The 11920-nt window shown below is 52.3% G+C and overlaps 1 protein-coding gene across 1 annotated transcript in view; it reads right to left on the bottom strand.

Annotated features, from left to right (window-relative positions):
- COL27A1 (collagen, type XXVII, alpha 1) overlaps positions 1 to 11920 on the bottom strand; it is a 96050-nt gene that overhangs the window by 46951 nt on the left and 37179 nt on the right. Inside the window, exons 2-4 of the mRNA XM_009994350.1 lie at positions 11376 to 11523; positions 10614 to 10772; positions 9843 to 10038 (exon numbers count right to left, since the gene is read on the bottom strand). Coding sequence (XP_009992652.1) covers positions 9843 to 10038; positions 10614 to 10772; positions 11376 to 11523 — 503 coding nt within the window. The remainder of the gene's footprint in view (positions 1 to 9842; positions 10039 to 10613; positions 10773 to 11375; positions 11524 to 11920) is intronic.

Here is an 11920-nt window from a genome sequence, read left to right as displayed (position 1 = left end):
CCCCAAACTCCATCTGGAACATAGCAGCTTTCCAGCAGAAAGTCCTGTGGTTTGGCTGAAACCATTCCCAAGGGGTAGAAAATAACCAAGGAAGGAGCATCCTCTGCATCCACACAGCCCAGGGTGAAACCAGCACAGCCCAGGGAGAAACCAGCACAGCCCAGGGAGAAACCAGCCCAGCCCAGCGAGAAACCAGCCCAGCCCAGCCAGGTTCCCTCTCCTCCAACCCCACCTCATGCCCACAAAACACTACAGCCCTTCTCATGGATCTAAGACCCAAATTTCAAGGAAACCACAGACATCAAGCCCCTGAGCATTTATTTTTTCCCAACCCCAAGGTTGCTGGAAGAAGGGTTGAAGCTTTGGGGAGGGTGAGGACAGAGCTGCCAGCCACCAGCTTTACCCACTGCAGGCTGAGATTTGCAGCCCCCCAGGGCAGTCCAGGCTCTCCAGAGGACAAGGCAGGACCCTTTGGTGCCTTCTCATCACACCAGTTACCTGATCTGTGCCTTCCCTCTCCTTCCCCTGGGCCCCAAGGCAAAACAGGGAGTGCAGAGCTGAGGAGAAGCAGAAACCTGCCCCCATCCCCAGGGCTTTCTCCCTCTCTCCCCACCCTGCAGCCCCTTCACACACAGCATGGTCCTTTCTTCCCTTTTTTCCCTGCCACACACAGCACTCCCAGCCCTCAGGGAGAAGGAGCCTGAGGGATTAACAACAGTTTGTATTAAAACCTGTTCCCCCAGCCCAACCAGAGCAGGAACCAGCAGAAACTTCAATTAAATTAATCTTCCCAAATATGTCAGAATCAATGGATTCAATTGCACGAGGGTAAAAACCCCCCCATGGAACACCAGATTTCTAATCCAGTTAAGAGCCCCCGTGCCATGAGCTTTAACTAACTGGGTTTGTGGTCCTGCTGGATGACTGGAAGCTGGTGCTGGTCAATGAAGAGCTGTAACACCAGCTCTGAAACAGCATTTGATTTTCTTTTTTTTTAAAACCAATGGCATTTGAAGAAGAAAAACCAAAACAAACCCCCCTAGTTTATTTTATGAAGTCCTTTTGGGCAAGAAATCAAACACAGAGCTGCAGGGGAAAAAAAAAAGGCTAAAAACTTGAGTCCATCATTTCTATGTCTTAAAAATAGTTCAGCTGGTGATTATGAGCCACCAGATTTCCCTGCAAGGTCACCTTCCCATGGAGGGTGTGAGAGGAGCCAGAGGGGAAGCCAAGGGACCTGCAAGCAGCTGGTTCCCCCTCCCCAGCCCAGCAGGGCTGTGTCCTTGCCCACCCCTAGCAAGGACACCCACCTGAAGAAGGGAACCACCCAACCCAGGGCAGACCTGGTTGAGGTGACCTCAGTCCCACCTACAAACCCCTCAACAGCCCCACTGAGATGCTTGGCCACAGACACCACTGCTGTCCATCTTCCCAGCACCCAGTTCCTGTGGCTCTCATCCAGGAGGAGCTTCTGGGTGGTCTAAGATGCTAATCTTAGCTCCTATTAGCACCCTGTAATTAGCAGCCACTCTCCTCCCTGAGCAATGCAGTCCCCAGCCTGCATCACTGGCCAGCAAACCCCAGCAAAACCAGCAGCAGCTCCACACACACCCCCCAACCTCTGCCCAGCAAATAGGTTTGTCCTTATTTGTAACCCTCCACCTCCAACAGCCTGGAGAAGAACCTCTGAAACGTGAAAGGGGCTGAAACCCCATCTCAGGGGGAGGCATTTACTTCCCCATCCTCCTCCTGCCACTAATGAGACTTGGAAGTGAGGACCAGACATGAGATGCTCCTCCACAAGCCTCTCCCTGCAGCAGCACAGGTTCATTAAACCCACTGCAATCCCAGCTGTATCAGTCAGTTTTGGGTTTGGCACAGAGTAAATACAACAAGAAACAGGAGCTGATGTGGGGCAGGGACTTGGTCTGTTTGTAAATTTCAATTAAAACAGTTTTTTTAAATGGCCTCGTTCCTGGGGAGCTTTGGGCTTTGTTATTTCTAGTCCTGTTGGGTAACAGGAGGATTCAGCTCTGCCCAAAGAACATTTCTTGGCTTCTAATTTGTAACCAGACTTTTCATTCATGCCCAGAGCTGTAGCAATGCAGGACATTCAGAAAGGGCATCATTGGAGATGATGGAGATGGTGTGAACCCTCAGTCTGCTGTGACCTGGGCACCAGGAGCTGCTCCAGGCTTCCACCTCCCATGGCATCAGAGCCCCTAAAGCTGCAGGAAACTCCACAAGTTGCATTTTCTCCTTTCATTTAATCACACACTGACACTTTTTTTGGGGAAATAAGGACCTTTCACTTCCAAGCTTGATCTTGGAGATCATTGGCATCTTCATCATTTCCCAACCTGAACCCTCAAGCTTGTGCTCACCAAGCTTTGGGTTGCAGGAGACCCATTGGCTTCTACACAGCCTGGGTCTCACCTGGAGCTTCCTTCTATTCAAGGCATTTGTTAATAATTAACAGTGAGTCAAGGAAAGGGCCCAGCAGAGCCATAGAAGGAGGATTTGGCCACTAGATCCAGTGTGCACTGGCCCAGGGAGCTGGGGGAAGGTGCAGAAGGCAGGGTCTGCTCAAAGCTTTGCCACCACAAGGATTCACCAGGTTCACAAAGGACAGGGATGGACACGTTCAAAGCACAAGGTGCTCCAGCAAGAGGTAAAAGCCTTGCTGGGTGATTTCACAGGCCCTGCTCACAGGCAGGACAGGTCACACACAAAGCCAGCCACACACACCCAGCTCCAAAACCAACACCGAGCCCAACGTCCAGGAGTTTACTGCACATGGAGCATCTTGAGGGTGAGCAGGGACCTGCCCTGGTCCCCAGGACCCACCAGCCAGGAGGTGCTGGCAGGTTTTCAGAACATTTTCTCATCTGCAGCACTGGCTGCTGCCATGGAGACTGGGTTTGGGTTTCATGGGCTGCTGTGAAAATGCCTGCAGCAAGAAAGCTCTGCCAACCAGTGGCCTGTGACATGGGAGCCTTTCTAATTTTGCTGTTGAACTGGTGAAAAAGAGAGGCCACCAGGTTTAAAAGCCAGTTCTTTCAAAAGAAAGTCACTTGTGGATAAGACAGATGGCATCAGGTGAGGAAGAAGATGGTGAGCAGCCAGCGATCAGACAGCCCAACAGCTTCCAGGTACAGCATCAAGCTCTGTCCCCACTTCCCTAATACCAGGTTTAAATGTTATCCTAACCAGGTGCCAAGGTCTCATTAACCAGGAGCTGGAGAAACTGCAGGGCCAGGGCTGAAGCATCTAGTTACTCCATGGGTGGAGCAGAGGGAGTACAAACCCATAGGAGACACAGCAGGAAACACAGAAGTTGGAAGAGACCTCAAAGCTCATCCAGTCCCACCCCCCTGCATGGGCAGGGACACCTCCCACCAGCCCAGGCTGCTCCAAGCCCCATCCAACCTGCCCTTCAACACTGCCAGGGATGGGGCAGCCACAGCTTCCCTGGGCAACCTGGGCCAGGCTCTCACCACCCTCACAGCAAAGAATTTCTTCCAGCCCTGCCAACCTGCACCCAGCACAGCCTTGAGCTCCCACATGGTGAGACAAGTGGTTTTTTAACTCAGCTTTGATGTCTGGCATGGGAAAGGTCTGTACTGGAATCTCTCCTCTGGTGAGCTCAAGGGTCTCTAAGCTGGAAGTTACTGGTCTCTTGGGCACAAGTAATCATAAGTGAATTACATTGGTTCTGGGTAAACACAACAAAAAGCCAAAATCAATAGCATTACTGGCTTGGTCCTTTCAATAGGCCAAACATAGAGAAGAACCAGCTGAGAAAGACAAGTTGGGAACTGCTGTGAACAGCTCAGGAGTTGTCAGAAGCCTGAGAGCAGAGGCAGAAGGCCAGTGGGGTTAAGCCCCAAGAAACTGGATCTGGGCAGTGAGGATGTGGCATCTGTGTCCAGTTTTGGAGCCTCCAGCATAAGGACATGGAGCTCCTGGAGAGATTTGAGAGGAGGCCATGGGGATGATCCCAGGGCTGGAGCAGCTCTGCTCTGGAGCCAGGCTGGGAGAGTTGGGGTGTTCAGCCTGGAGAAGAGAAGGCTCCAGGGAGACCTTAGAGCACCTTCCAGGGCCTGAAGGGGCTCCAGGAAAGCTGGGGAGGGGCTTGGGACAAGGGCAGGGAGGACCCCCCTGCATGGGCAGGGACACCTCCCACCAGCCCAGGCTGCTCCAAGCCCCATCCAACCTGCCCTTCAACACTGCCAGGGATGGGGCAGCCACAGCTTCCCTGGGCAACCTGGGCCAGGCTCTCACCACCCTCACAGCAAAGAATTTCTTCCAGCCCTGCCAACCTGCACCCAGCACAGCCTTGAGCTCCCACATGGTGAGACAAGTGGTTTTTTAACTCAGCTTTGATGTCTGGCATGGGAAAGGTCTGTACTGGAATCTCTCCTCTGGTGAGCTCAAGGGTCTCTAAGCTGGAAGTTACTGGTCTCTTGGGCACAAGTAATCATAAGTGAATTACATTGGTTCTGGGTAAACACAACAAAAAGCCAAAATCAATAGCATTACTGGCTTGGTCCTTTCAATAGGCCAAACATAGAGAAGAACCAGCTGAGAAAGACAAGTTGGGAACTGCTGTGAACAGCTCAGGAGTTGTCAGAAGCCTGAGAGCAGAGGCAGAAGGCCAGTGGGGTTAAGCCCCAAGAAACTGGATCTGGGCAGTGAGGATGTGGCATCTGTGTCCAGTTTTGGAGCCTCCAGCATAAGGACATGGAGCTCCTGGAGAGATTTGAGAGGAGGCCATGGGGATGATCCCAGGGCTGGAGCAGCTCTGCTCTGGGACAGGCTGGGAGAGTTGGGGTGTTCAGCCTGGAGAAGAGAAGGCTCCAGGGAGACCTTAGAGCACCTTCCAGGGCCTGAAGGGGCTCCAGGAAAGCTGGGGAGGGGCTTGGGACAAGGGCAGGGAGGGAGAGGACAAGGGGGATGGATGAAAACTGGAAGAGGGGAGATTTAGGTTGGACATGAGGAGGAAATTCTTTGCTGTGAGGGAGGTGAGACCCTGGCCCAGGTTGCCCAGGGAAGCTGTGGCTGCCCCATCCCTGGCAGTGTTGAAGGGCAGGTTGGATGGGGCTTGGAGCAGCCTGGGCTGCTGGGAGGTGTCCCTGCCCATGCAGGGGGGTGGGACTGGATGATCTTTAAGGTTCCTTCCAACCCAAACCATTCTATGATTCTGTGAATGGGCACAAATTGAAAGCAGCCATTAAGGGTGATAAAAGTGAAGAAAAAAGGAAGTGGCACGTGGCAAACAACACAGGGTCTGTGGTTGGTAGAAAATGGATCTGGACAAGGGAAAACAAGGCAGGAGAAAGTTCTGACCTGAGCACCCCTCACTGCAGCCCAGGGTCTCACTGCAGCCCCTTGCAGCCAGCATGGGAACACAGAGCTGTGTTTCTGCCCAGGTTTGGGACAAACCAGATGACATAAGTAGGTGACAACAAAATGCTTCCCATCCCAGAAGTGACAAGGGAGGGGGGCTCCTCATCCTTCCCTGATCACTCCCACCAAGCAGAGAGAAACCACCAGGCTCTCCCAAACACGAGCACTGACTTCCCAGTTTGGCTCAGCAAGCTGGGGAAGCTCCAGGGGACTGGGAAAAGTTTTTATCTTGTGCCAAGATGCAATTAAAAAACAACCCCAACAACAAGGCAAACAGGAGGCCTTGAGTAATTGCAGAGCTCTTCCCTCAAGCCAAGCCCAAGCCAAATAACAGAGCAACCAACATGGGGCTCATTAATGAAGAAACCACAGATAACCTAATTAATGCCATGGGTTTGAAAAGAGTTGCCATGTAACTAACTTGGTATCTTGCCTGAGGAGATTAACAGTGTTTTATTGACAGAGATAACAACATTGATGTAATGATCCTAAACTTGTGCAGGGCTTTTCCAGTTCCTAGGGCTGGAGACCATGATCCAAAAACTCAGCTGATTCCTAAATGGCAAAGAAGTTCAAACCCAGCTTGGAGCACACTTGGCTGCAGGAGCCCAGACAATGAGCAGAACATGCTGCCCTGGTTTCCAGATAGGTCAGGCTGGGTAAAATGTATTTCAAAGCCTAATGTCTCCTCTCTGGAAACATAGTTGTGGCTGGTTGGTTGTTGTTTTTTTTTCCAATAGAAACTTCTTCCAGTCAATAGACAAAGGTTCAGTATGATTTGAAGAGGGGAGATTGAGGTGAGACATTAGGAGGAGATTCTTCCCTGTGAGGGTGGTGAGATCCTGGCCCAGGTTGCCCAGGGAAGCTGTGGCTGCCCCATCCCTGGCAGTGTTGAAGGGCAGGTTGGATGGGGCTTGGAGCAGCCTGGGCTGGTGGGAGGTGTCCCTGCCCATGCAGGGGGGTTGGATCTAGGTGATCTTTAAGGTCCCTTCCAACCCAAACCATCTGATGATTCTGTGAGGGACAGTTTGCACGAAGGAGTCTGCAAAATCTAACCAGGCAGGAGAACAGAGACCACCCCAGATGGGCAACAGCAGTGCCAGGGAGGGTGAGGGTGCACAGAAAGGCCTGGAACTGCTCAGTCACACACACACAAATCTCAAGTTACATTTGCTGGCAGGTTTCCCCTCAGGATGTGTGTTTGCATGAGCTTGAACAAGAAAGGTTGGCTAGAAATCCCAAATAAAGCAGGAACATGAGGGACTTGCAGGCTGCCTCCTTTGGACAATCACTCATCCCCTCCAGTGCATGCTGAAGAGCTGGAGACATTCTCCAAGCTCCTGCTAGGTCAGACCCACTCCAAGGAGCTCTAGGACACGGGAGCTGCCACCCCTCTCCCACTGCCAGCAGCCCCAGGAGCTGGGATGCTTTATAACCCTCAGAATCACAACCATCTCCTCCCACTGCAGAGCTTCAGCCTCCAGCTTCTCCTGCACCACACAGACCTGCCACCCTGCTCCCCTCAGCTCTCCCTCCCCTGCAACACAGCAGCTGCAGCCAGGATCATTGTCAGGGCCACCAACACCTCTGTCTGAGATGTGTCCTGATCCATCTCTCATCACCACCTCCAGGAACCCACCTCTCAGTGTAAGTCACCCAGTCTGTCTGGTGACAGGAAGGTCACCCAAACCCACCTTGGCCTCCACCAGCTCAGAGACATCTCAAGCCACATTCAAACCATTCAAGAGAGACCTTCCAATGAAGCAAATAATACCTAGTAGCCTCCCCTGGGTTTTTTGGCTTTTTGCTTGTCAGAGCAACCCACTTCCCCAGGAGGTGGTGAGACACACCAGAGGGACAGGGTTCCCTGCACCCATGCAAGAGTCCTACCTGAGCAGATGAGTCCTGGATCTCATTGGTTTCTTTTAGCACCTAGACAGTTGGGAAGAGAAAGAGGAGAAGCATCACTGCCCAGGGACCTGCACTGACTGAAGTGTGTGCTCTAGGTTGGCTCCAGGGATGGAGAGCACATTGGAAGCAACCAGGGAATGAAGCCTGGGAACCAGGAATTCATAGTGACAAAAGGAAATAGCTCTTTATTAAACCTCTCAAGACTTGGGCTGGTTTTTGCAGTTCCTTTTGGCTTTGTAGCTAGTCAGTCCTGAGGGGGCCAGCAAGGGATGGGGACTGGGGTGAATTATTCCATGGGTTCCCAGCTGCAGGCAATTTACTGATCCTTAAAATAAAACCTCCTCCCTGCTGGACAAGCTCCTGGGGCTATTCAGGTGAGTGCTCCAGGCCTAGAGAGCACTGGATATTACAGATATGAAGAGCAGGTGAAGAGGAGCCCATCACCTTGCAGACTCAGAGGACACATCTTGGAGCTTTTGAATCTGAGATTTGTCCTTCTTGGCTGTAGGGAGTGAGTCCAACTGACCTCAGAGCTACAGCCTGAGAAATGCCAGGTGTCATTTTGGGGATGACCATGGGGTTACCCTTCCTTTGAGCAGGCAGCCAGGGTGACCTCCTCTGCATCACATCCCTGGCCTCCTCTGCATCTCCTCCCTGGCAAAGCCAGCACCCAGTGAATCCCTTTCTGATCAGGGCTTTCCCTAAGGTCCTCCTCTTAAAAATAAGAACTACAGCAATTGATGCAGCCCATCCTGGGCAGTGGAGCAGAAGCTGTAGGGCTGCTCCACTAGTGTCACCTCCACCCCTCTTTGCTGTCTGGGAATTGCTGGCACCAGGATCCTGGAGGGAAGAAACTCTGAGCAGGACCCAGACAGGGCAGATACCCATCCCACACCCAGTTCCTGCCCCTGGCACAGCTCCTCACTACAACACCAGGAAGGTTCATGCCAAACACTGATGTAAGGCACTTGTCCCTTTTCCAGGCAGCTACGAAACCCTTTGAGATACCATAGACTTGTTTGGCTTGGAAGGGACCTTGTAGATCATCTAGATTCAACCCCCTTCATGGGCAGGGACACCTCCCACCTGGCCTGGAGGGATGAGGTGTCTCCCTGGGCCAGCTCCTGAGGAAAGCCCTGGGGGCTTCATGTCTTTACTGTGTCATCTGAGCTATTTCTTGAAAAACTGCTGAACACTGTAATCAAAGTCAAATCCCCCAAACACCCCATTTTCCAGCCCTGCTGACAAAACAGAGGAGCCAGCCTTGGACAGGAGGGATGCACCAAAGGGGGTAATTCAGCAAGGATTTCAGTGGGATGTACAATTCCTGAATTTCACCCCCTCCCAGCAGCAAAGGTCCAGCTGCAATATTACTCAACTTCTACTCCAAACTTTCCTGTGTTAAACACATGAGCACACACAGTCACACCCCCCCAGGCTTTGGCTCAGAAACTTTCCCTTTAACTCATTCTCCCTTTGCACCAAACCCATCTATGACTTGAAGGGAGGGTTTGGGTGAAAAAAGAAACACCACCCCACGTGCTGGATGCCATCACTTCCTTGCATCTCAGCTCAGACACAAGGGATTCCAGGCTGCATGAATTCCCTGAGTTGGTCCTCGTGTTTGAATAATCAAATGGTTTTGTTTGGAAAAGACCTTGAACATCACCCAGTCCAACCATTCACCCAGCACTGCCAAGGTCACTACTAACTGTGTCCCTCAGCATCATCTACAGAGCTTTGAAATCCCTCCAGGGATGGAGACTCCCCCCCTGCCCTGGGCAGCCTGGGCAGGGTCTGACAACCCTTTCCAGGAAGAAATTGTGCCCAAGATCCAACCTAAACTTCCCATGGCACAACTTGAGGCCATTTCCTCTTGTTCTATCCCTTGTTCCTTGGGAGAAGAGACAGATTCCCTCTTCTCCAACCTCCCCTCAGGCAGTTGCAGAGCCAGAAAGTCTCCCCTCACCTCCTGGACACCCCCAGCTCCCTCAGCTGCTCCTGCTCAGCCTTGAGCTCCAGCCCCTTCCCCAGCTCCCTTCTGCAACACGCTCCAGCCCCATAAAAGCCTCACAACAAATCATGTGACACCAAAGAGGAACATGTGCCAGGAGCCCCAGCTGTGCCAGGCAGCCCCAGATGTGCCAGCTGCCCTCAGCCACACCTCTGCCCAGGCTGATGGGAGCTCTTCCAAGGGTCTGAGGTGGTGGAGGCTGAAGGAGGGTCCGCAGGCTGAGCCGTGGCCATGGCACTGCTCCCCGGCTGCTGCTGCATCTCCCATCACAAAGGTCAGTTGCTGCAGGGCACCCTGGGGAGGGAGAGACACAGAAACCATGGTTTACCCACCTGCTCCCTCCAGAGGGGAGAGAAATGCCTGGGGTGGGTGTCTCCAGCCTCTCATAGCCAGGGATTGCTTTACAGGTGGGTTGGGGTCATCAAACTTCACCCCCACCTTCAAGAGCTGGAGCTGCAACCTCACTGCAGAGCAGACCATGTCCCCACACCCAGCTCTGCCCTCTCACCTTAAAGGGGATCTCGAAGGACTCGATCAGGCCTCCAATGATGACGAGCCCCTCAGTGGTCACTCCCATCCCAAAATAGTTGGACCAGCTCACTCTGTCCACCAGCCGACAGTCCACGTGCAGCTCCAGCCTCTCCAAGGAGATGCTGAGGGCAACTCTGTGCCAGTGCCCATCACCGAGGAAGGAAACTGGGAACCTACACGTGCCAGAAGAGAAGAGGCACAACATGAGACTTTGGCCTCGCACTTTATGCAAGACTTGGCTTCACCTTTACCTGCTCCTGTGGTCCATGGATCCACCCTTAGTCCAGATGCAAAGGACACCAGGAGAGAAATGAGGTCTACCTGACTGTCACAGGAAGCACCATCACTCTCTTCCAGCAAGGGAGTGATAGTTCTAGCTGGTGGATGGGGGCAAATCTAAAACCAGTGGAGGTGTCTGGGGTTACTGGCACTTGTTTCTCCCCCCGCTCAATTTATCCTCAGGTTTTGGAGCCTTTTTGCTCATGGCTTTGCTTTTCAGACCTGCATCATTTTGATAGAGTGGGATTAGGCAGCACCCACCTGGGCAGTGACACCTGGGCAGTGACACCTGGGCAGTGACACCACCAGCTCCACCGTACAGATGGGGTGACACGACCTTGATGCAGGTGAGGTGGGGTCAGAGCAGCATTGCTCAAAGCCCATAGTGGGGAAACTTCCACCTCTGGACTTGGGAGTAGAAAAGGAAGCACAAAAAGGCAGAAATAAAAGCACCTGAGCTTGAACTTACTCATAGTGTCTCCTCCTCGTGGTGACAAAGACCAAGGCATAGGGGTTAATCCTGATCTGGAAGAGCACGTGGCTGCGGTGGCTAAGGATGGTCACCAGGCTGGTGTCCTCCTTCAGTGAGTACCTGAGCTTCATCAGCACACTCAGCTCATCTGCAAACCTGGCAGAAAGAGCAGATGGCACCTGCAGCAGCTGCTGTGGCACCATCCCCTGCCCTTCTCAGGCAAAGCTCACAAGTCACAGCATGAAGGACCTCGGTGAGAACAAAAAAAAATAACACAAAAATCAAGAGCAAACAATTATCCAGTTGTAAGATCAGGTTCTCAGGAAGAGTTTTGCCCATATAACCAAAGAGCATCCATCCCCCTTGGGTGCCATCCCAGAACATGCCTATGGGGCTGAGGGAGTTGGGGTGTTCAGCCTGAAGAAGAGGAGGCTCCAGGGGGACCTTCTAGAGACCTTCCAGTGCCTGAAGGGGCCTATAAGGAGGCTGGGAAAGACCTGTTCACAAGATCATGTAACAACAGGACAAGGGTTTTAAGCTAGAAAGGGTAGATTTAGGTTGGACATTAGGAAAAAGTTCTTTAATAAGAGGCTGGTGGGGTCACTGGACCAGGTTGCTCAGAGATGGTGGAGGCCCCATCCCTGGAGAGATTCAAGGTCAGGCTTGATGGGGCTCTGAGCAACCTGTTTTAGTCTGAGATGTCCCTGCTTATTCTAGGGCTGCCACCACCTCAACCCCATCCCCCTGAAGGCATCCTACCTGTCCCCAAAGGCCTCCCTGGTTGGGATGGTGAGGGTGGCATATTGCCCAACCTCTAGGGTGTTGCAGTTGGTGTTGTCATGGCCAAAGGAAACGTTGCTGAGGTCCCGTGCCTGGGAGGTAATTCTGTCCAGTAAGTTGACTTCATCTGCATTGGGGGAGAAGAAATAGGTGCTCAGAAGCTGAGATGGCTTCTCTACAGGGCTCTGCTCTCATTGTTCTTCCTTGTAGACAACAGACAAAACCCACAGGAAGAAGAGAAGGCCATTGGGGGAAATAAAAACAACTCATCATGTCAGTAACTTGGACCAAAACATTCAGGTAACCTCAGAAGCAACCAGGTGACATTTCTGAAGCAGAACACATGCTTTGAGGCCAGTGTCCCAAACACATGGAGGGCCAGTTCTGCCTTAGCAGTGCTCATCTATTTATGACCATATAGTGGGGATGCTCAAGACTGCAAAGCAGAACCTGGGACACAAATGTCCTAAAAAACAAGTCCTGGATCAGCTGGATACAGAAAATGCTCCTCAGCTCTTTCCTTC

The sequence above is a fragment of the Chaetura pelagica genome, unplaced genomic scaffold (genome assembly GCF_000747805.2).
Source record: "Chaetura pelagica isolate M959 unplaced genomic scaffold, ChaPel_1.0 scaffold132, whole genome shotgun sequence".
Classification (NCBI taxonomy): Eukaryota; Metazoa; Chordata; class Aves; order Apodiformes; family Apodidae; genus Chaetura; species Chaetura pelagica.
Note: the sequence above shows the minus strand (reverse complement) of the source record. Positions and strands in the feature narration are given on the sequence as shown.